The sequence below is a fragment of the Hypanus sabinus genome, chromosome 12 (assembly GCF_030144855.1).
Source record: "Hypanus sabinus isolate sHypSab1 chromosome 12, sHypSab1.hap1, whole genome shotgun sequence".
Classification (NCBI taxonomy): domain Eukaryota; kingdom Metazoa; phylum Chordata; class Chondrichthyes; order Myliobatiformes; family Dasyatidae; genus Hypanus; species Hypanus sabinus.
The window spans coordinates 55,225,818-55,248,186 of NC_082717.1; the positions used below are offsets into that span (position 1 = coordinate 55,225,818).

Here is a 22,369-nt window from a genome sequence, read left to right on the forward strand (position 1 = left end):
GTTTGGGAGCAGCACTGGGGGTGCTGGCAGAGAGTCCTGTGACAATATAGGCTTTGTGCATGGCTTCAACTGGGGGAGGGAGAAGGAAGTGTGGGTGAGCAGTGGGTCAGGGATTTGGAATCAAGTTAGGAAAGAGATCGGGGCTTCAGAAGCCAGAAGGGTGGCCAGGTATTGGATTCAGGATTCAAGATTCCAGATAATTTAATGCCATTTCCTGTACACAAGTGTAAGAAGAAAATAATTGTTACTCTAGATCTGATGCAGCTCAAAAAAAACATAAGTGAAAGGACAAAATAATAATAAAAAACAATAAATATAAATACATCAGATAGTTTCTATACATTGATTATATGGCCATAAAATGACACTGGGCTGTACACGAGGTGACCGATGGGAAATAATGACATTATACAAACCAGTGATGGGTGTACAAGAAATGACATTAAATAATCTTGAATTCAATACCTGATCACCCTTCTGACCTCTGAAGCCCTGATCTCTTTCCTAACTTGTTTCCAAAACCCTGACCCACAGCTTATCCACACACTCTCCCCCAGTTGAGGCCCGTGAACAGTGTGGACTGATTCCCTGCATAACAAACTAAAAGGAATAGTAAATTTGGAATAGCACAATATCATGTGCATTTTATGCAGAAACATTATTAATTTAATTTGGATTTCACTGTAATCATAGTTCTGTCATAAATGTTCATTCATTAAATACAGAAATATAACTGTTAAATGAACAGGCTTCAAGCCCAGGATTACCTTCTTAAAAGGATAAATTCTTACTCAATTTTGATTTGCAGAGTTTTAGAAAAAGGAATCCAATTTTTTGAATTGTTTAGATTAATACTTTCTGAGTACTTTCTGAGGAAATAAAGATTATTAGTTTAAATCTCTTGATTCTGAGTGCAGTAATGTGTATTGTACCCTTTTACTCAAACAGTCTGTAACAAGTTTGCACTTTTTCTGAGCCTGGGGCTCTGTGCCAATGCCAGGTCCCCTTGAAAGTTTACAAGGATCTTTGGAGTTACTAATTTCATTCTATTTCTGACCAACCATAATAAGCAAAATCTGATTTTCATTGTGTGGAGCAAATGTAAACTTGTTTTAAGAAGTAGTAATGTTACTTGCATCTTCAGCAAGCATACTTCTGACTCGGTGGACAATCTCTTAAATATCAGCAGCCAGCTGCCCAGATTGATGGGTGAGAGTGTTATTTATACCAGAAGGCTGGAGCTGGGGAGGCATTGGAGCAGCCCTGGCAACCTGGGTGCTGGGTTTCTTCTGTAACGAGTCACTCGTTTAAGTACTTTAATAGGGTCTGTGTGGCTTAAATACTTTCCTCAGAAAGCCCTGCAGCTAAAAGAAGCTAGTGTTGCTGCATAGAACATGTGATACTAAATTAATGTGGATACTGAACATTTGGTACTAAATTTGGGGGGGTGGTGGGAGGGGTTGGTGCTTGATGATAGTGAAGCAGATTACAATGAATTGCAAAGAAATCTTGATCATTTTGGGAGATGGGCTGAGGAATGGCAAATGGACTTCAACTTAGCTAAGTGTGAAGCGATGCATTTTGAACATTCAAAACAGTACATTGAATGTCAGGATACCAACGAGTGCAACAGAAGGACCAAGTGCTCAGGGTGATGAAACAAACACTTAACACACTGGCTTTCATCAGTCAGGGCACTGAGTTTAGAAGTAGGAACATTATGTTGCAGATTTGTAAATTGTTGATGAGTGTACTTGAAATATATGTACAATTTTGGTCACATTGTCAAGCTGGAGGGTGCAGATAACATTTACAAGGTTGTTTTAGGGAGAAGTTGGCTATGCTGGATCTTTATTCATTAGACCAGAGCGTAGGAGAATAAGGAGTAATCTCACTGAAATTTATCAAATCATGAGAGCTATGGATAAGGAGAACAGTCATAGTCTTTCCCCCCAGGGTTAGGAAGTCCAAAACTAGAGGGTACAAGGTAAGAGGAGAGAGACTTAAAAGCAGTCTGAGAGGTAACCTTTTTGCATAGAGGGTAGTGAACACCTGAAATAAGCTGCAGAGGAAGTGGTCAAGCTGGAAACAATTACAGCATTTAAGAGGCATTTGGATAGAAGGAGGAACAATATGACCCTCCATCCAATCAAGGACACATCCCCAGAGACTCCTCCCTTTCTTATATCTGCCACAGTCCACCATGTCCTCTCATATCACCCTCTCTCTGCATTAATCGCTCACAGTACTCCATTGATCCTTTCCCAATCTCTTTGGCCATCCTTCAATATTTTCTCCATCCTGAACTCTCAGGTGTCCCCTCTTGAGTCACCTTGAGCTCCCCTTACCTGATATCTCAGTCCTCTCCTCTCCTGATATTTCCTTCTCCTATCCTTGTCTATTGCCTGGTGCTATTGTCTGATTTCCAGCCAGCTTCTCAGTCTAGTAGGCAATGACTGGGGCAAAAAGCTTTTGAAATGTGACAGGACCGGACAAGCCCACTCATGGTAAAACTGCCCTCAAGGTCCCTGTTTCCTCCCATCTCATTATATTGCAGCCAAATTTACCGTACATTCTTAAAAAACTTAATCAACAACTGAGGTGACAGTGAACATTGAACATAGATTCATGAGATCAAATATTGATGTGTCATTGAACTGAGGTCATGGTTTTTTTTATATAAAGCTCCTACATTGGTTTATTACTCATAACCAGAACTGAACTTTATATCCACTCTTACCCAACTACTCTTCTAGGTATTCAAACTGCAGTTCAAAGTAAGGGATGATTGAAGACTTGGAAACTGTGTTCCTGAATGGAAAATGCACTTTGCTTTTGTAGCTAACCATATTTTATTGGCAAAATTTGTTATGTTACTTGACATATCAAATATGTGGAATGCATTTTTTTATTTGATCCAACCGGTTAAACTGGGTTCATTTTTAGTGAGGCGGATTGTCCAGATGATGTAATAACAAATATAGTTTGCTTGGGAATATTTTTTACAGGATATATTGTGGTGAACTACATATACCTGTCTGGATACGCCCACTGCTGACTGCTCCTGTGGCTCCTCCCACAGACCCCTTTATAAAGGCGATCAAGGCCTGAGCCCGGCCTCTCAGTCTCCAGGATGTAGTATGATGGTCACTCACTGCTTGTTCCTTCTTCCAGTCAATAAAAGCCGATATCTCGCCTTACGTCTCAGAGTGAGTTATTGATGGTGCATCATATACACAGCAATAAATTATGCATTTGGTATCATTGATAATAAAACTGATTAATTTATTTTCAATGATTCTTGTATGTGAATTTGGGTGACTTTTTCCACCTTATACGAAATAAAGAATTGAAGTACTTCTTTACATGTGTGTATACTAAGTCACACAATCCTGAACTATTTTTTTTCTTTAGTGACTCAAGGAATGTTTTTTCAAACTAAATGAATTATTTGGAAACTGTTATTGTGAAAATTAGACAAGAAGTGATAAATTAATTTTAACTTTAGATTTAGCACAGACCTACATTGAAGAATGATATGTATGAAAGGCTTGGGATAGTTCAGTGACTCCCAGCTTTGGTTTTTGCAGAAAACCATACAGATGGCTGCAGATATAATTGCATCTCTTTGGTTGTGACTGAAGAATGAATTAGAGTATAACATAATCTTCACGTGGGAATCTGCAAACCCTGTTAACGTTATTGGTTTTGGAAAATAATTTTGTCACAATTTTGTGTATTGAATGCTGCAAGGCCCAGTTTAATGGATTCATGGTATTTACCTGAAACTTACTGTTAAAAGATCTGATTAAAATTTGTATAGGTACTTTTGAATCATAGCTAAAGGCTATTTATCAGTAGCCAGATATCCTGTTGAACCTTTAGGGTTTAGAAGGAAACCAGAGCACCCAGCAGAACCCCACATGGCATATGAAGAACTTACAGGCTCTACACAGATAGCCCTCGAGGTTAGGATTGAATGTAGGCCCGTACAACCGTGCAGTAGCAGAACAAAGTGGTGCACCACCAAGCCACAGAACTTGTAAACTATTATTAAAGTCAAATACAACAATTTTAATCAAGAGCTTTTTAGTGACTGATTTAGGATTATCCTGCTCAGTTTTCTCATGATAGACAGGGTCTAAACAACAGCTTTCACTGAAAAATGAACTTATTTCTTTATTGGAAGCAGAAGGAATTTTACACTAGACACTATGGTACAGTACTCTTGGTGATTGGTCGATGAGATTTCAGCCCTTCTACTGTTCTCCCCTTTGCAGGACATTTTAAAAGGTCACGGCAGACAACACAGGCAACTTGCAGAGCCAGGAAGATGCTGGCAGCTCACCCCCATTATTTAGGTAAGGGCTGAATTCTATGCTTAAGAGGAGCAAAAGCCTTAAGAAGGAGAATGATCATAAAAACAAAGAACAACACACACAAAATGCTAGTGGAACACAGCAGGCCAGGCAGCATCTATAGGGAGAAGCGCTGTCGACGTTTCGGGCCGAGACCCTTCGTCAGGAGTTTGTTCCTGGCTTCCCTCAACACAAGTTTTGATCCAGAATGACTGGACTCCATCCCATCATTAACTACTCATCATTGTTTGAAGGATTTTGAAATTATTGTGTTAATGGGATATCAACCCACAATCCATCCCAAATCCTTTACTTCAGAGCAATAAAAATATTTAGGAATCCCTGCATTCTACTACACTTCTGATCCACAAAGCACATCATTTGTTTGTAAAGTCTTTGCCCCGTTCCCACCATGAAGTGCAAAGTGCCAATGGACTTTACAAAGAGTTGATTTCTGATCCTTTCTTTGGGTTAAGAAGAGGAAATAGGTTTTACAGTTGAACTCCATTTTCTTTTCATTTATATTATATTCAGTTTTAGTATGGATCAATAATGTCATGTCTATGAAAGGCATTCACCCTCATTTTATATCTGTATCTCAGCTCTCTGACCCATACTTAACTCAAGGATGTGTTGAGTTCTAGAGCCAGGTGGTTCTGGCATAATGCAAATTGAACACCAGAGAGCCGATTATTGGAAAATGTACCCAATAGCACTCCTCCTGACAGATTCGCCATTTACTGATGAATGAAAACAGTTTAAGTAGGCAATAATTGATTAGGTTAGATTCATCATTAGGCAAGATACACTTGGACAATTCTCAACATTTTCCAGGAATTTCTAATAATATAAGCTGTATTGGACCAATTTAATTGTACAGGCGGAATGTTATTAAGTCTGATATCTTTCATTTAGCATTAATTTCAAGAGGACTAGAATATAAAAATAAGGACTTATAAGACATTGGTCAGACCACACTTGCAGTATTAAGAGCAGTTTTGGGCCCCTTTTCCAAGAAAGGATATTCTGGCATTGGAGAGGGTCAGAGGAGATTTACAAGAAGGATCTTGGGATTGAAAGGGTTAATGTATGATGGTTATGGACTGTACTCACTAGAGTTAATGAAAATGAAGGGGGGATCTCTTTGAAACCTGTGGAATACTGAAAGGCCGAGACAGAGTGGATGTGGAGAGGATGTTCTCTGTAGCTTGGGAGCCTAAAACCAGAGGACACAGCTTCAGATTAGAAGGATGTCCCTTTAGAACAGAGATGAAGAAGAATTTGTTTAGCCAGAGGGTGGTGAGTCTGTGGAATTCATTGCCACAGACAACTGTGGAGGCCAAGTCATTGGGTGTATTAAAAGTGGTGGTTGATAGGTTCTTGTTTAGTAAGATGTCAGAGATTATGGGGACGGCAAGAGAATGAAGTTGCGAGGGAAAATAAATCAGCCATGATGGAATAGCAGTGAAGACTTGAGGGGGCAAATGGCCTGATTCAGCTCCTATGTCTTATGTTCTTCTATTATAATCATTTGTTTCTGCTCTTCATATCTGTTGGAATTAATTAACTTGGCTAAAGCTGTTCTCTGTAAAGGTGGGAACCTCGTGATGAAACCAAGATGGATCATCCAGTCAGCACGTCCCCTGAAGGTGATTGTAAATACATCAGCTACCGTCTACTACCTGTGAGAAAAGCCCTTTCTGACTGACACCCACTAAATTGTCTGTTGTCTGGAGAGGTTATTGTTTCTAAGTAATGTTTATTTTAAAGAAATCCCGGTGGCAATGATAAATGACAGATCAGGCAATTTTTGAGATTTACCTTTTTTGATTTAATCAAGAGCAGAAAATTACTTACCTTTCAAATCATGTTTTTGAGTGAAGTCCCAAGATGTCAGAAAGATATTCCTCAAAACATATTTAAGAACTTAAAGCAAAGCAAAAACAACATCCATTTCTGTGTAGTTTTACTGTACGTACCCAAACATTGATCTCCACGTTTGCGATAACCCTGCTTGCAACGGCAGCTATATGAGCCTCTTGTGTTTATGCAGATTAGTTCCGGACCACAGTTATGGCTACCTAATGCACATTCATCAATATCTGTTTCAAAGAGGAAAAAAATACACATACTTCAGTCGTGGATGATGATGCATAACTGTTTCTGGAGTTTTACTTACTTACTACCATTTCAGCTTCCAAAGGTACATCAACTTAGAAACTTAATGGAACTCAACCGCATCTTGTTGGTGGTATTACGTGAAGTCCTTGATGTTCAGTATTGCAAATAATTGTACCTGGTGCATGTTAGGTTTAGGTTGCTCCGCTGTCAAGCAGGACACACCCCTGTAAAATTACTAATATATTCAAGTTAAGGTTCTTTGTTTATTGGAGGACTTTTCCCAGAGCTATACCAGCCTCATGACAAACTCAGCCAGCAACATCAGGCACTGTTAAGGGAGAGGACTGCTTTTGCATTGTTATTGAAAGGGATCAGTCAATACTTCCAGATTTTCTTACTGGTTTGCCATTTTGAGTTACCAATTAACATCTGTGCATTTGCTGTTTCCATTGAAAGTTTTATTTTGACTTATGAAAATGTGAGGTTATGGTACTGCAGTATTGACTACAATCAATGGATGGTGCAGCAAGACTGTCTTGGAAGTTGGAGGAGAAGGAGTAAGGCACAAGAGAACAGGATCAAAAGGGAGACAGGCACCGTCAAAGAGGTTGTGTTTCTCCATTTGAAGGAACAGTGTACCAGTCAAGTCCGGTTGTGCTGTCGCAGCTTGGACCTTAGACTGTCAAACTATTAGGATTACAAGATTACCAGGGATATTTTCTTTTTTTTTCTTTTAGACCACAGCAGATGACATCAGTAACATACCAGATTCCACTGTACACAAATATAATAGGTAAGTCTCTTGAGGCAATCTTCACCAGGAGGTGCACCTTAATCATGGTGGCTGTAGTGCTTTAAAAATTGTTCAAAGATTGTGAGTTGATTATTGTATATACAGAAGATGCTACTGGGTGAGAATAACACCACAAGACACAGGAGCACAATTAGACCATTTGGCCCATCGAGTCTACTCTGTCATTCAATAATGGCTGATCCTTTTCTCCCTTCCTCAGCCCCACTCCCTGGTTTTCTCTGCATAATCTTTCATGCTGTGTCCAATCAAAAACCTATCTATCTCTACCTTAAATACACCCAACGACCTGGCCTCCAAGCTGCCTGTGGTAATAAATTCCACAAGTTTATCACCCTCCAGCTAAAGAGATTTCTCTGCATCTGTGTTTTAAATGGATGCCCCTCTATCCTGAGTCTGTGCCCTCTTGTCCTAGACTCCCCCACCATGGGAAACATCCTTTCCACATCTACTCTGGCTAGGCCTTTCAACATTCAAAAGGTTTCAATGAGATCCCCCCCCCTCATCCTTCTAAATTATTGCGAGAATAAGTCTGGAGCTATCAAATGTTCCTCATATGATAACACTTTCATTCCCAGGCACTTCTTTGTGAACTGCCTCTGAACTCTCTCCAATGCCAGCACATCTTTCCTTAGATAAGGAGCCCAAAACTGACCACAATACTGTTCAAGGTTAGGCCTCACCTGTGCCTTATAAAGCCTCGGCATCACATCCCTGTTCTTATATCCTACGTCTCTTGAAATGAATACTAACATTGCATTTGCCTTCCTCACCACTGACTCAACATTCAAGTTAACCTTTAGGGTGGTCTGCACATGGACTCCCAGGCCCCCTTGCATCTCAGACTTTGGATTTTCTCTCTGCTTATAAAATAGTCTGCAGATATAGTTCTTCATTTTAAAGTGCATGACCATGCATTTTCCAACATTGTATTTCATTTACCACTTTCTTGACCATTCTCCTAATCTGTCCAAGTACTTCTGCAGCCTTCCTGTTTTCTCAACTCTACCTGCTCCTCCATCAATCTGCATATTGTCTGCAAACATGGCAACAAAGCCATCTATTCCATCACCTAAATAATTTATATGCAACATAAAAAGAAGCGGTCCCAACACCAACTCCTGTGGAACACCACTAGTCACTGGCAGCCAACCAGACAAGGATCCTTTTTTTCCACTCACTGCATCCTACCAATCAGCCAATGCTTTAACCATGCTAGTAACTTTCCGGTAATCCCATGGGCTCTTAATTTGGTAAGCAGCCTCAAGTGTGGCATCTTATCAAATGCTTTCTGAAAATCCAAACATACAACATGCACTGCAACCCATTTATCTATCCTATGTGTAATCTCCTCAAAGAACTCTGAGAGGTTTTTCAGGCAGGACTTTCCCTGAAGGAAACCATGCTGACTTTGTCTATCTTATCATTTGTCACCAAGAGCTCCAGAACCTCATCTTTAACAATTGACTCCAGCATCTTCCTAACCACTGAGGTCAGGCTAATTGGTCTATAATTTCCTTTCTGCTGCCTTCCTCCTTTCTTAAAGAGTGGAGTGACATTTGAATGTGTTGCGAGAAGTGAACTGTCCTAAACAAGTGTATCTGCAGGACTATGAATAACAAGTATGCTGTCATATGGAAGTTCCAGAACAAAACGGTCTAATAAACTGCTTAAGAAGTTTTTGACAACTGACAAAACCATGCCTCCAGTCTGGAGTTCATGCTGGCTCATCAGATTTGTTGCTAAGCACAGGAGTATTGATTGTTCTTTCTCAACATTGTCCAGTAGGAAGTTTCCAGATTTGGAGCTGGTGGCGAAGAAGAGATTGTGATATATTTCCAAGTCATGGTATGTCTTCAAGGGGAACCTGCTGGTGGTGTTCCCCTGTGACTGTTACCACTGTCCATCTTCATGTTATAAATTGTGTCTTGGAAACTGCTACTGGAGCTTAAGTAAATTACTGCAGTGCATTTTGTGAATAGTACACATTGCCTCCATGGTGATCATCTGGAGGAGTGAATAAAAAGTTAGGGAGATGGATATGTAATCAAACAAATTGGCTGCTTTAGTCTGGTGGTGTTGGAGCTGAACTCATTCAGGCAAACAGAGTGTATTCCACTGAACCACTAACATTGGACAACAAAGATTTTGCTTCCTGAATACTATTGAGTATACCTTATGGATTTTGAGCTGCTGATCATGAAAATCACCATGAAATATCCCTATCACACACCATTTTTTTGAAATCACCTATATTTGGTATTTCAATCGATAATTCAAGTCAATTAAATGTTGCCCACAATGTCAGCTGAGAAGTTTTCTATCTTGTACAGGCAAGAAAAACAGGACATGGAGTCTAGAGGAGGCAGATGAAGATGCCATGATGCACAAGCCAGGAATGGAAAAGAACACTGATACTGGTACAGATTTTGAATCCTTTATGTTGAGTGAGCCTGATTTAATAACACAATCTGAGTTAAATGACCTGTTCAGAGACTTGTGTTTGTCAAAGCCAAAAACAGAATTACTGGGTTGAAGACAGCAAAGATGTAATCTGCTGTTACCTGGCACAAAAATTTCCAAAAAGGATTTTGAAATTTAAGACAGTTGTTTCCCAGAATACCTGATGCCAAGATTAAGGAAAGCATTTTTCATTGGTCCACAAATCATACAGGTCATCAATGACAGGCAATTCGAAGAACTTCCAGTGGGACTGGAGAAAATCGCATGGAAGTCATCCAAGGATGTCATTGAAAATTTTCTTGGCAACTACTGAGCACCAAACTACATGCAACTGGTTGACAAGATGCTTCAAACATCCAAAACCATGAAATGCAACATGTCATTAAAGATTCTTTTTCTGCTATCCCATTTAGACTTCTTCCCTGAAAACCTTGGCATTGTCAGTGATGAGAATGGTGAAAGGAAAGTTTCACCGGGACATTGTTGGACATTAAGCAAGAAGCCTCAGACACTGAATACAAATGTAAATCATCAACAAAACATTAGCTCAGTTGAACTATGCAAAGCATCAGCACATTATGCAATTAAACACATTATATTTAATAAAAGTTAATTTCTTGTTTCTCCAAATTCCTACTTGATATACACAATCTGAAATTGTATTTGTGTTCAGCTTCAGGACCATAAGGCCATAAGACCAGAAGACATAGGAGCAGAATTAGGCCATTCAGCCCATTGAGACTGCTCTACCATTCCATCATGGCTGATCCCAGATCCCACTCAACCCAATATTCCTGCCGTCTTGCCATATCCTTTGATACTCTGACTGATCAGCTTCCCCTTTGAATATACCAAAAGGCTTGGCCTCCAATGCAGTCTGTGTCAGAGCATTCCACAGATTCACTACTCTCTGGCTAAAAAAATTCTTCCTTACCTCTGTTCTAGAAGGTCGCCCTTCAATTCTGAGGCTGTGCCCTTTAGTTGTGAATACCCCCATCACAGGAAACATCCTCTCCACATCCACCCTTTCGAGTCCTTTCAACATTCGGCAGGTTTCAATAAGATTCCCCTGCATTCTTCTAAATTCCAGTGAGTACAGGCTCAAAGCTGCCAAGAGCTCCTCATATGTTAACCCCTTCATTCCTGGAAACATCCTTGTGAATCTCTTCTGGAATAGGTTCTGTCTTGTTGGAGATGGTCATGAACTGGTTCTAACGTCTTTCCCCTCTCTATATCCACTACTAATACTGCAGCAGTGAAATGTAAGGTTCAGATTTTGGAAGTCTCATGTGACAGATGGAATATAAGGAAGATTTCAACAGAATTCAAATGAGGAAGGTTTGCCTACACATGATACTGGTTACACAGAGCAAAGTTATCTGAAGAGGCTAACAGAATATCATTTGTACAAATGAGAGACTCAGCAAAGAAAGCCTGGCTGGGGTTGAGCCTTTAAATTACCATTATTCTTTAAATGATCTCGCTGAGGAAAATCTTTCAAGGTGAAATTGATAAAAAGAAACAGTAATTACAAATTAGAGTTCATTCAATTTTCCATTGAAAAGCAAAATAGATATATAATTGGCTTGCATTTGGTTACCAATTTAATTTTGTTCAATTCCCTATAATTTGTTACACAATAGAGGCCTATTTTTTCACTCACTTGAGAGTTGGTAAGGACATGCACATTTCCATTACATTGTAAAGTATTAACCCCTGGTTTAAAAGAAATATTTTGTGCCAGTTGTAAGACTGCATTTAAGCTTGGCAGAAGAGGATGGTTAGAACATGAAATATATTCTCTGGTGGGACTGCATTGAGAGTATTGTGTTCAATTCTGGTCACCTCATTATAGGAAGGATGTGGAAGCTATGGAGAGTGTGCAGAGGAGATTTACCAGGATGTTGCCTGGTTTGGAGAACAAGTCATATGAAGCAAGGACTTTTCTCTTTGGAGCGTAGAAGAATGAGAGGGGACTTGATAGAGGTCTATAAGATTATGAGAGGCATAGATAGGGTGGATAGTCAGTACCTGTTTTCCAGGGCACCAATAGCAAACACCAGAGGGCATATGTACAACATTAAGGGAGGGAAGTTTAGGGGAGACATCAGGGGTAAGTTTTTTATACAAAGGGTTGTGGGTGCCTGGAATGACTTGCCAGGGATGGAGGCAAAAACATTAGGGGTATTTAAGAACCTTTTGGACAGGCACATGGCTGAAAGAAAAATAGAAGGTTATGGGGTAGTGTGGGTTTAGTACATTTTTTTAAGGATTATATGGGTCAGCACAACATGGAGGGCTGAAGGGCCTGTACTGTGCTGTAGTGATCTATGGTTTTATGGTTCTATTAGTAGGTTATGCTGTTAACTTTTACTTTGCCCTTGGCAACTTTCTTTAAGCTCTCCAGTCTTTGCCAGGTTCCATCATAAGTGCATTTACACTGTATTTGCTGCTTGAAGTGCTGCATTATTGCTCACTCAGGATATTTCTGTAATGTGATGCCTGAAGAATTCACCCAACTTTCAGATAAGTTTCTTCTTCCCATACCCAGGTTTGAATTTTAGTGCTGCAGATGTGTGCAGTGAAAAAGCTTCTTCATGCAGAATTTTATTTCTCCATTTATATCTGATCTCTCTATCTCCACAGGCTGTCAATAGTTGGAATAAATTCAGAGGCTTGATATAAAGTGAACTAAACATTTCTCTTCTGAAGTGAGGAAAACCATAAAATAAAAACGTTAATTTATGTTGGAAATATACCTTCCTCATTGGGCTTGCTAGTTACTTGAAGATACAGTTGCATTTCTCACTGGGAAAATTGTTCAAAACCATTACTGTCAAAGTTTTGGGCTGCTTCTGTACCACTTATGCAGTGCGTGCCAGCAAACCTTAGTTGCTTTGGGAATTTCAGCCTCTAAGTTACACAAGGAGTGAATTATTGGAGCTAGGTGAGTTACTGAAAAATGAAACCATTAACTGAATCACCCTGTTTAATTCCGGTTGTCCTGCCAAAAGTCACTTGGTGACTGATGTTTCAGAAAATTACTGAGTCATGGTTACTTTTGAACCGCTATAATAGCTGTATTGAGTACAGGTAAAATTCTTTAAAGTGATATTTGCTCAATATGGATGTAAGTTCAGCTACAGAACAGGACATAATGCAGTCATAAGACAATAATTGTAAATGTAGGATCAGATTATAAGGCATAGATACAAAGACTAGAACATGAACAAATTCAGTTTAGAAGATTGAGCTTCTTCTTTGAACATAACATACAGAATGTAATTTCCTTGACATATTTTCTGTTGTAGGTACAGTATTCATTAAAAATCTCTTGAAGATTATATGAAATCATAAAAGATCAAAGATGATAAATCTAAGAGAAATGATTCCTCAGTTATTCAATGAAATTGAGAATGATTAAGATATTGAGAATATTTTAAGATACTGAAGGAGCTAAAGAACTTGGAGTTAGAGCAGGAAAGTGCTTTGAGGTGAAAGGTCAGCTGTTGGTATAGGTTTATTAATGTCACATGTACTGAGATTGAGGGGGAAGCTTTTATTTTGAATGCCACTGAGATAGATTATGCCATATATAATTACAATGACAATGTGGATTGTGAGATCAAGAGTTCATTATTTTGTGTGCTAGAGCTCCATTCAAGGGTCTGATAAAAGTAGGATAGAAATTGGACTTAAGTATGGTGGTTCACGCCATCAAGCTTTTGTATTTTCTGCTTTGAGGGAGAGACAATGACAATGATGAAAAAGCTCCTTGATTATGTGGGCTGCTTTCCTGAGGCATTGGGAATGTAGATGGAGGCAAAGACGGGGAGGTTCGTTTGCATGATGAACTGGGCTGTGTTCACAACTCCGCAATTTCTTATGGTCTTGGACAGAGTAGTTACCATATCAAGCTATGATGCATCTGAATAGGATGCTTTCTTTGGTACTTCTGTAAAAATTGCTAAGAGTCATTAGGGACATGTGGAATTCCCTGAGCTTTCTGAAGATGAAGAAGTTTTGGTGTGCTTTTTGTGGCAGTACGGAACAAATCATAGATGATATTTACTCCAAGGACTTTGAAGCTCTCAGTGATCTCCACCTCAGCCCCTTTGTTAAAATCAGGGGTGTGTACTTCACCCAGTTTTCTGAAGTCTGACATAGAAGGGAAGTTTGTTCTCTTGACACTACACCATTTTCTCTTTTTCTCCTGTACTCCATCTGGCTGTGATCTTATGAAAGTTGGAGAAGGTATGCAGTGTCAAATGGACTACACCCTGTGAAAGTTTGACTCAGCAGGAAACAAATAAATGTGCAGTATTCCTTGTTTACCCATGTCTTCATTTAGTGTGGAAAATCTGCCTGCTTGTTTCTAAACAGAAAATTGCTTACTTTTCATTCTAGGGAATGAACTGATAAACTTTTCAAACTTACTTGAGACCCATTAACTTCAGGTGAACAAATGACAAGAAGGATCATTTTGTGAAAAAATACACCAAGAATAGTTTGGTCTTGGTAATTTTTAAGCTCACCCCCGGCATAGAAGTAATGCAAAGATGTGCCAACGATGACAGAAACTACTTGATCTGCAATGCCAGGTGAGAAGTTGAAAATCAACCCTGATGTGTGGTGGTCTGGGCTGTGATGAATACACCTCTGTGTTACAGAAGAAGCTGCCAGTGCTGCTGAATAAAAAACAAAGTTTCCATAAGGAAATAAATCATCATTTCTGAGAGCCCAAATATATATGAAAGAAAATAAAAGTACATTTCATTACAATGTCATTGGGCCAAAAGTCAACATTCTGATCATGGTTCAGATTTATCTTCCAATATCTGGAACTGTGCCAGATTCAATTAAAGTTCGTTGGAGAAATCGTGCTTATTTCTGAAATTTTCTTTGGGTCAGAAAATAGAAGTAAATTGCAATAGTAGCTTACTTTCTCAGTGATGCTGGTGATTTATGGTTAATCAACAGCAACTATTCAGAAGCTACTGATGAACTGTCCTATAATGCATCTTCATGTATTTTCTTCATTATGTCAGAGCATTGAATAAACTTCAAAAAGCTCATAACCAGAACCAGGCTTATTACTACTGACATATGTTGTGAAATTTGTTGTTTTGTGGCAGCAAGACAGTGCAAGCCAAAAATGGATTCCAGTTAGTTGGGCCATTGGTAAATCAGAGCAGCTGCTTATTTGAGACAATTCTTAAAGAACAAGAACTAATTGAGAAATAGCCAGGATTCCCTTTGTTTACATGGGATACTATGCTGCTTCACTGGTGCAGGAGACTGCTGCTGAATGGTTTCTAACTAGCATCAGACACATGGAGTTGTGTGGCCTTTAGACACTACACAGTGCTTAGAGAGAACAGATTTTAAATAGCGTCAGTTGTGTGCGCTTGTGTTAAAAAAGCAGTGATTTTTGTCAGTGATAATTTATGAGAAATGAGCAGGTAGAACAATTCAGAACTGATCTGCTCACTGTGGTTTCAAGCATTCAGGCTTGGAGATGCCAGAAATGGCTGGAAGTGAAAATGAAATGATTTCCCGGCTTCAACAAATTTGGAACCATGAAGAATTTGAAGATATCAACAATAATGTTGAATATTATGATGAAAATGAAGATTTGGAAGATTAATTTTTTTATAGCATTGTAAGAAGATAGTCCCATTATCTGCACTGTCTGTGCTGTTTTTGTGCATTTACAGTCAATCAAAAGAATGTAGCAGTATCCAGGTTCACTGGAATAAATTCTTCTATCACTAACTATTAGGAACTAATATACAGCTTTATAGTTAAGTAGCAGTATTGATATTGTTCTCTATTTCATTTAAATGTACTATTTCTTATTCAGTTAATGGTAGTTTGTCTTTTTTTTATACCTTTTGAACTATATCCATGAAACTTTGGCTAATTGAGCCAGCTGTTTAATTGGGCCAAAATTCCAGTTCACCGGAATCCATTGCATTGGCTACAAATAAATAAATAAATAAATACATAGTTCAAAAGAGGAATGGCAAGGTAGTGCTCATGGACCATTTTGAAATCTCATGGTGGAAGGGAAGAAGTTGTTCATAAAATGGGTCTACAGGCTGTTGTACCTCCTTCCCAATGAAAAATGTAGAAATACTCAAATGGTAAAATAGTACAACCATGGCTGACAAGGGAAGTCAAAGCTATTGTGAAAGCAAAAGAAAGGGCATGCAAGAAAGCAAAATTTAGTGGGAAGATAGATGATTGGGAAGTTTTTAAAAACCTACAGAGAGCAACTCAAAGAATCATTAGAAGGGAAAAGATGAAATATGGAAGCAAGCTAGCAAATAATATCAAAGTGGATAGTAAAAGATTTTTCAAGTATGCTAAAATTAAAAGGAATGAGAATGGATATAGGACTGCTAGAAAATGATGCATGAGAAATAATAACGGGGGACAAGGAAATGGCTGATAAACTAAAGGAGTACTTTGCATCAGTCTTCACTGTGGAAGACACAGCAGTATGGCTGATGTTGTAGTGTGTCAAGGAAGTGGGTGCAGTTACTAATACAAGAGAGATGGTGCTCAAAAAGCTGAAAGACCTAAAGATACTTGCAACCCAGACCAGATGAACTGCACCCTAGGGTTCTGAAAGAGGTAGTGTGGTGGCATTAGAAATGGTTTTTCAAAAATCATTGTACTCTGGCATTGTGCCAGAGGACTGGAACATTCAAATGTCACCCCACTCTTTAAGAAAAGAGGAGGGCAGCAGAAAGGAAATTATAGACCAGTTAGCCTGACCTCAGTGGTTGGGAAGATGTTGGAATCAACTGTTAAGGATGAGGTGATGGAGTACTTGGTGACACAGGACAAGATAGTACAAAGCCAGCATGGTTTCCTTCAGGAAAAATCCTGCCTGATGAATCTGTTGGAATTCTTTGAGGAGATTACATGTAGGATTGTTAAAGGGGATGCAGTGGATATTGTACATTTGGACTTTCAGAAAGCCTTTGCTAAGGTGCCACACATGAGGCTGCTTATCAAGTTAAGAGCCCATAGCATTACAGGAAAGTTACTAGCATGGTTAGAGCATTGGCTGATTGGTAGGAGGCAGTGAGTGGGAATAAAAAGGATCCTTGTCTGGTTGGCTGCCAGTGACTAGTGGTGTTCTGCAGGGGTCGGTGTTGGGGCCGCTTCTTTTTATGCTGTATATAAATAATTTAGATGATGTAATAGATGGCTTTATTGTCAAGTTTGCAGATGATACAAAGAGCGGTGGAGGAGCAGGTAGTATTGAGGAAACAAGAAAGCTGCAGAAGGACGTAGACAAATTAGGAGAATAGGCATGAAAGTGGCAAATGAAATATAATGTTGGAAAATGTGTGCTCATGCACTTTGAAAGAAGAACTAAACTCGCAGACTATTTTATAAACAGTTAGAAAATCCAAAGTCTGAGATGCAAAGAGACATGGGAGTCCTTGTGCAGAACACTCTAAAGGTTAACTTGCACATTAACTCAGTGGTGAGGAAGGCAAATGCAATGTTAGCATTCATTTCAAGTGATCTAGAATACAAGAGTAAGGATGTGATGCTGAGGCTTTATATGGCTCTGGTAAGGCCTCACTTTGAGTATTGTGAACAGTTTTATGCCTCTCATCTTACAGAAGATGTGCTGGCATTGGAGAGGGCCTACAGGAGATTCACAAGGATGATTCCGGGAATGAAAGGGTTATCACACAAGGAATGTTTGATTGCTCTTGGTCTGTACTCGTTGGAATTTAGAAGGAGTGGGGGGTGGGATCTCATTGACACCTTTTGAATGTTAAAAGGCCCAGACAGAGTAGATGTGGAAAGGATGTTTCCCATGGTGGGAGAGTCTAGGGCAAGAGGACACAGCCTCAGGATAGAGGGGCACCCTTTCAAAACAGAGATGGGGAGAAATTTCTTCAGCCAAAGCGTGGTGAATCTGTGGAATTTGTTGCCACAAGCAGCTGTGGAGGCCAGGTCGTTGGGTGCATTGAAGGCAGAGGTTGATAGATTCTTGATGGACATGGCATCAAAGGTTATGGGGAGGAGGCTGGGAGCTGGGGTTGAGGAGAAGAAAAGAAAGGATCAGCCATGATTGAATGGCGGAGTAGACTCGATGGGCCAGATGATCTAATTCTGCTCCTGTTTCACGGTAGTAATGAGAATAGGGCAGGACACAAAAGGCAAGGGTCGTTAATGATGGCTACCACCTGCTTGAGACACCATCTTTAAAGTCATCCTTGATGCTGCCTGTGACGGAGATGGTTGAGTCCACAACCTTTTTTGTTCTTGCACATTGGAGTCTGCATGCTAGTTGGTGATGCAGCCACTCAGAATACTCTCCACTATACATCTTCAAGAACTCCAATAAAATATAACCACTGGCATGCCTTCTTCATGATTGCATCAGTGTGTTGAGACCAGATAGATCTTCTGAAATATTGACACCCAAAAACTCAAAGCTGCTCACCCTTTCCATTGCCGACTCTTCAATGTGGACGGGTGTCCTGATCTCTCAATATTCCCTTCTTCAAGTCCATAGTTCACTCTCTGGTCTTGCTGATGCTGAGTGCAAAGTTTTTATTGCAACACCATTCAAATGGCCAATCTATCTCACTCCTGTACGTCTTTTTCTCTATCTGACATCTGCTAACAATAGTTGTGTCATTGGTGAATTTATGGATGGTGTATGAGCTGTGCTTAGCCTCACAGTCATGAGTACAGGGAGAGCAGAGAAGTGGGCTAAGCACTCATCTTGAGGCACACCTGCTTCGATTATCAGTGAGGAGGAGGTGTTATTATTGGTTTTCACTGATTGTGGTCTCCCGATGAGAAAGTCAGAGATCCAGTTGCAGAGGGATGTACGGAGGTCCAGGTTCTTAAGTTTTCTGCTTTGTACTGAAAGGATGATGGTGTTGAACACCGAGCTGTAATCCATAAAATGCAGCCTGACTTATGTATTGCTGTTATCCAGATATTCCAAAGCCAAGTGCAGAGGCAGAAAATAGCAAATTAAAATAATATTCTCATTATGAGGTGATACATTTGAGAAATTTGCTAAATTTTCCTGGATCTGCTATTGATGATTGCACTTTTCTGGTCATTTTTATTCTTTTACTTTCTTTTTTTCACGCTTCTGTTGCTACTCACATAGGAAAAAAATCGACTTTACTTCCCTAACAATGAAAGTATTGCACTGTCCTAAACAACTTTAGGATACAGTTCTCTTCTCCATGTGGAAGTGTCTGGCCTAATCTTCCCTTCAAGACAAGATCTATAATCAGCACTTTGGTCATTTCAGGGACTTCAACCATTAAATGAAACCTTGATATTTTGCCTGATTTTGCATTGCTCTGCCATTACATGACTTGAAATTAATTTGTGATTAAAAACATGTGTATTTTACATGCTACATATAAGTTGGACGCAAGATAAGAAATGAATTGCAAGTTTCAAAATTGTGTCTTTATTACATTTTCTTGTTTATTAGAAAATTATTTTTAGTTTTCTTGAGCAATGCATACAAAGCAAGAGTTATGTAATTTTGGAAAAGTGCCACAGCTGGAGCCTGCAGTCTGGGTAAACAGATCCTCTGGATACTGGGCAAGTGTGAGTTCCTTTTAACAAATCAAATTGGACCTTGAGTAGATGGTATTTGACAGGATTAGTTCTGAATATCATCACTAGCAGACCCATGGGGAAACTTAGGGAAAGAAAAATTTAGCAAAACTCTCAAATACAACATTTCATAAACTCTTGATAAAAAACTTTTAATTTTGTTGAAATTCAATGTGCATCCAGCTTTTCAATGAGAACAGGTCAATGCATGTTGTCAAAAGAAAACTGGCATACCAGAAACAATAGCCAGATGGTTAAACTTATATATGTGTTAGAGTGCTGAAACAGAAGTTTCAGAATTTAAACAGCAGCATGGAACATGTCAAAAAATTTTTTTTTCCAGTACAAACTGTATTACTGATCTCCTACACTGGGAAACTTATATTGTGTCTCATAGCCCTGAGTGCTTCTGGTAGAGTTACAATTGTCACATGCTTCTTCATGTAATATCACATGCCTGCATCGGAAAATACCAGTAAAAACCATTTATAAAGATAAAAAATCTCTGGCAGGGATCTCAGAGAGCAAATACCAACTTCATTAATTCATTAATTCATTATATTACAAAAGATCAGTTCTGATTTCTGCAAGCTGCAATTTGCCTATCACTACAGCAAATCTACAGCAGATGCAATCTCACTGTTTCTCTACTTAGCCTTGGATCACCTGGAGAACAACATAGCTGATGTCAGACTGTCATTTATTAATTACAGCTCTGTATTCAACACCACCACCCCCTCAGTTCTAATCAATAAGCTTCAAAACCTGGGCCTCTGTACCTTGTTCTGCAACCGGATCCTTCACTTCCTTGTCGGGAGACCACAACCAGTGGGGAGCAGAAATAACCTCTTCTCTTCACTTGTGCACCTTGAGGATGTGTGCTTAGACTGACGCTCTGTTCTGTCTACACCCATAACTATGGGGCTAGGTACGGTGCAAATGACATAAATAAACTGCTGACAGAATCTCAAATGGTGATGAGGTGGTGTACAGAAACAAGACAGATCACATGGTTGAGTGGTGGTACATCAACAATCTTGCACTCAGCATCAGTAAGACCGAATAATTGATTGTGGACTTCAGGCGGGGTAGCCGAGGGAAAGCATATCAGTCCTCATTGAGGATTCAGCAATGGAAAGGGTAAGTGGTTTCAATTTTCTGAGTGTCAACATCACTGGAGATCGATCCTGAGTGCATCAAATTGATTGAATCATGAAGTGAGCTCTCCAGTGGCTGTATTTCATTAGGAGTTTGAAGTGATTTGGCATGTCACCAAAGACTCTAGCAAATTTCTATAGATGTACCATGGAGGGTATTCTATCTGGTTACATCACTGCCTCCTATGGAGGGGCCACTATACAGGATTGTAAAGAACTACAAGGGTTTGTAAACTCAATCATAATCCATCAATGGCAGTAGCCTCCCCACCATCGAGGACATCTTCAAAAGGTGGTGACCCACCAACCAGGACATGTCCTCTTCCCATTGAGAGGAGGGGCAGGAGCCTGAGACACACATTCAACATTTTAGGAACAGTTTATTCCCATCCACCATCAGATTTCTGAAATATTTTGTAATTTATACTCATGTTAATTTATAATATACATCATGTATTGCATTGTACTGCTGCCACAAAACAAGTTTCATTTCATATGTCAGTGATTCTGATTCTGGAATGTTCTGTTGGTGCCAAGTGCATGGTGACACTTGCGCAATCCTTGCTGATTTGACTTGATGCAAATGATGCATTTCACTGTATGTTTTGATGTAAAGCTGAGTTATTTTAGATTGTCTTCTTTTTGCACATTGGTTGTTGTCAGTCTTTGTGTCTGTTTATGTATAGATTTTTGTAAAATTCTATTGTATTTAATTTTTCCCTGTAAATACCTGCAAGAAAATAAATCTCAAGGTAGAATATGGTGACTTATATGTTCTTTGACAATAAATTTACTTTGGACTTTGAGGAACAAAGGCACTACACTAGAATGTAATCCTCAATTTCCAGATAGGAGACATTCATTATTTTGGAGATTGAAGCCCATCTTTTTAATATTCTGACTAAAAAGGTTGATCAGTTACCAATGCTTATAAAGACCAGTGACACAAAACGACTTACGTATGTTCTATTGTTGTTCACCATGAATCCTTGTAAAAAAAAATGGAAACACAAAATTCCAAATGAATAGCAGGACAGATGTTAGTTATTCTAAGTGAAGAAAAGTAACACGTATCACTGATTAAATACAAAAAAAATCATTGCTTTCAAGATTAGATATATAGATAAAGCTGGCTCTGCTTACCATCAAATCTCTAATGATAAGTTCCAATCTAATGGAGGTGATATATTACCATGAACATTATTATTTGGGGAATGGAGCAGAGAAGGATGAGGCAGTAAATTGGATTTGATATTGCCTTTCTGGGGGGAAAGCCAGAGAGTGGTAATAGATGGTTGACTTTTTGCCTGGAGGCCAGTGACTAGTGGTATGCCGCAGGGATAGGTGCTGAGTCCATTGTTATTTGTCATTTATACCAATGATCAGGATGATAATGTGGTAAACTGGATCAGCAAATTTGTGGATGGGAACAAGATTGGGGGTGTAATGGACAATGAGGAAAGTTATCAAAGCATCTAGTGAGATCTGGAGCAGCTGGAAAAAAGGAATGAAAAAAGGCATATGGAAGTAAGTGTAGGGTGTTGCACTTTGGGAGATAAAACCAGGGAAGGACTTACACAGAGAGAGGAAGTGTACAGAGGAATGTGGAAGAACAGAGGGATCTGGGAATACAGATCCATAATTCCTTGAAAGTGGCGCCTTGAAAGGTCATAAAGAGTGCTTTTGGCACATTGGCTTTCATAAATCAAATTATTGATTAAGGAAGCTTGGATGTTATATTGAAGTTGTAGAAGACCTATTTTGGAGTATTGTGTGCATTTCTGGTCACCTACCTAGAGGAAAGATATCAACAAGATTGAAAGAGTACAGAA

General features: G+C 39.3%; 1 protein-coding gene across 3 annotated transcripts in view; it reads right to left on the minus strand.

Moving 5' to 3' along the window:
• LOC132402903 (EGF-containing fibulin-like extracellular matrix protein 1) overlaps positions 1–22,369 on the minus strand; it is a 100,909-nt gene that overhangs the window by 19,070 nt on the left and 59,470 nt on the right. Inside the window, exons 5-6 of one of the 3 annotated variants that reach the window (XM_059985980.1) lie at positions 14,289–14,438; positions 6,338–6,460 (exon numbers count right to left, since the gene is read on the minus strand). In XM_059985980.1, the coding sequence (XP_059841963.1) occupies positions 6,338–6,460; positions 14,289–14,438 (273 nt within the window). Of the gene's footprint in view, positions 1–6,337; positions 6,461–14,288; positions 14,442–22,369 lie in introns of all 3 variants that reach the window. The other 2 variants (XM_059985979.1, XM_059985982.1) reach the window with 2 other exon arrangements.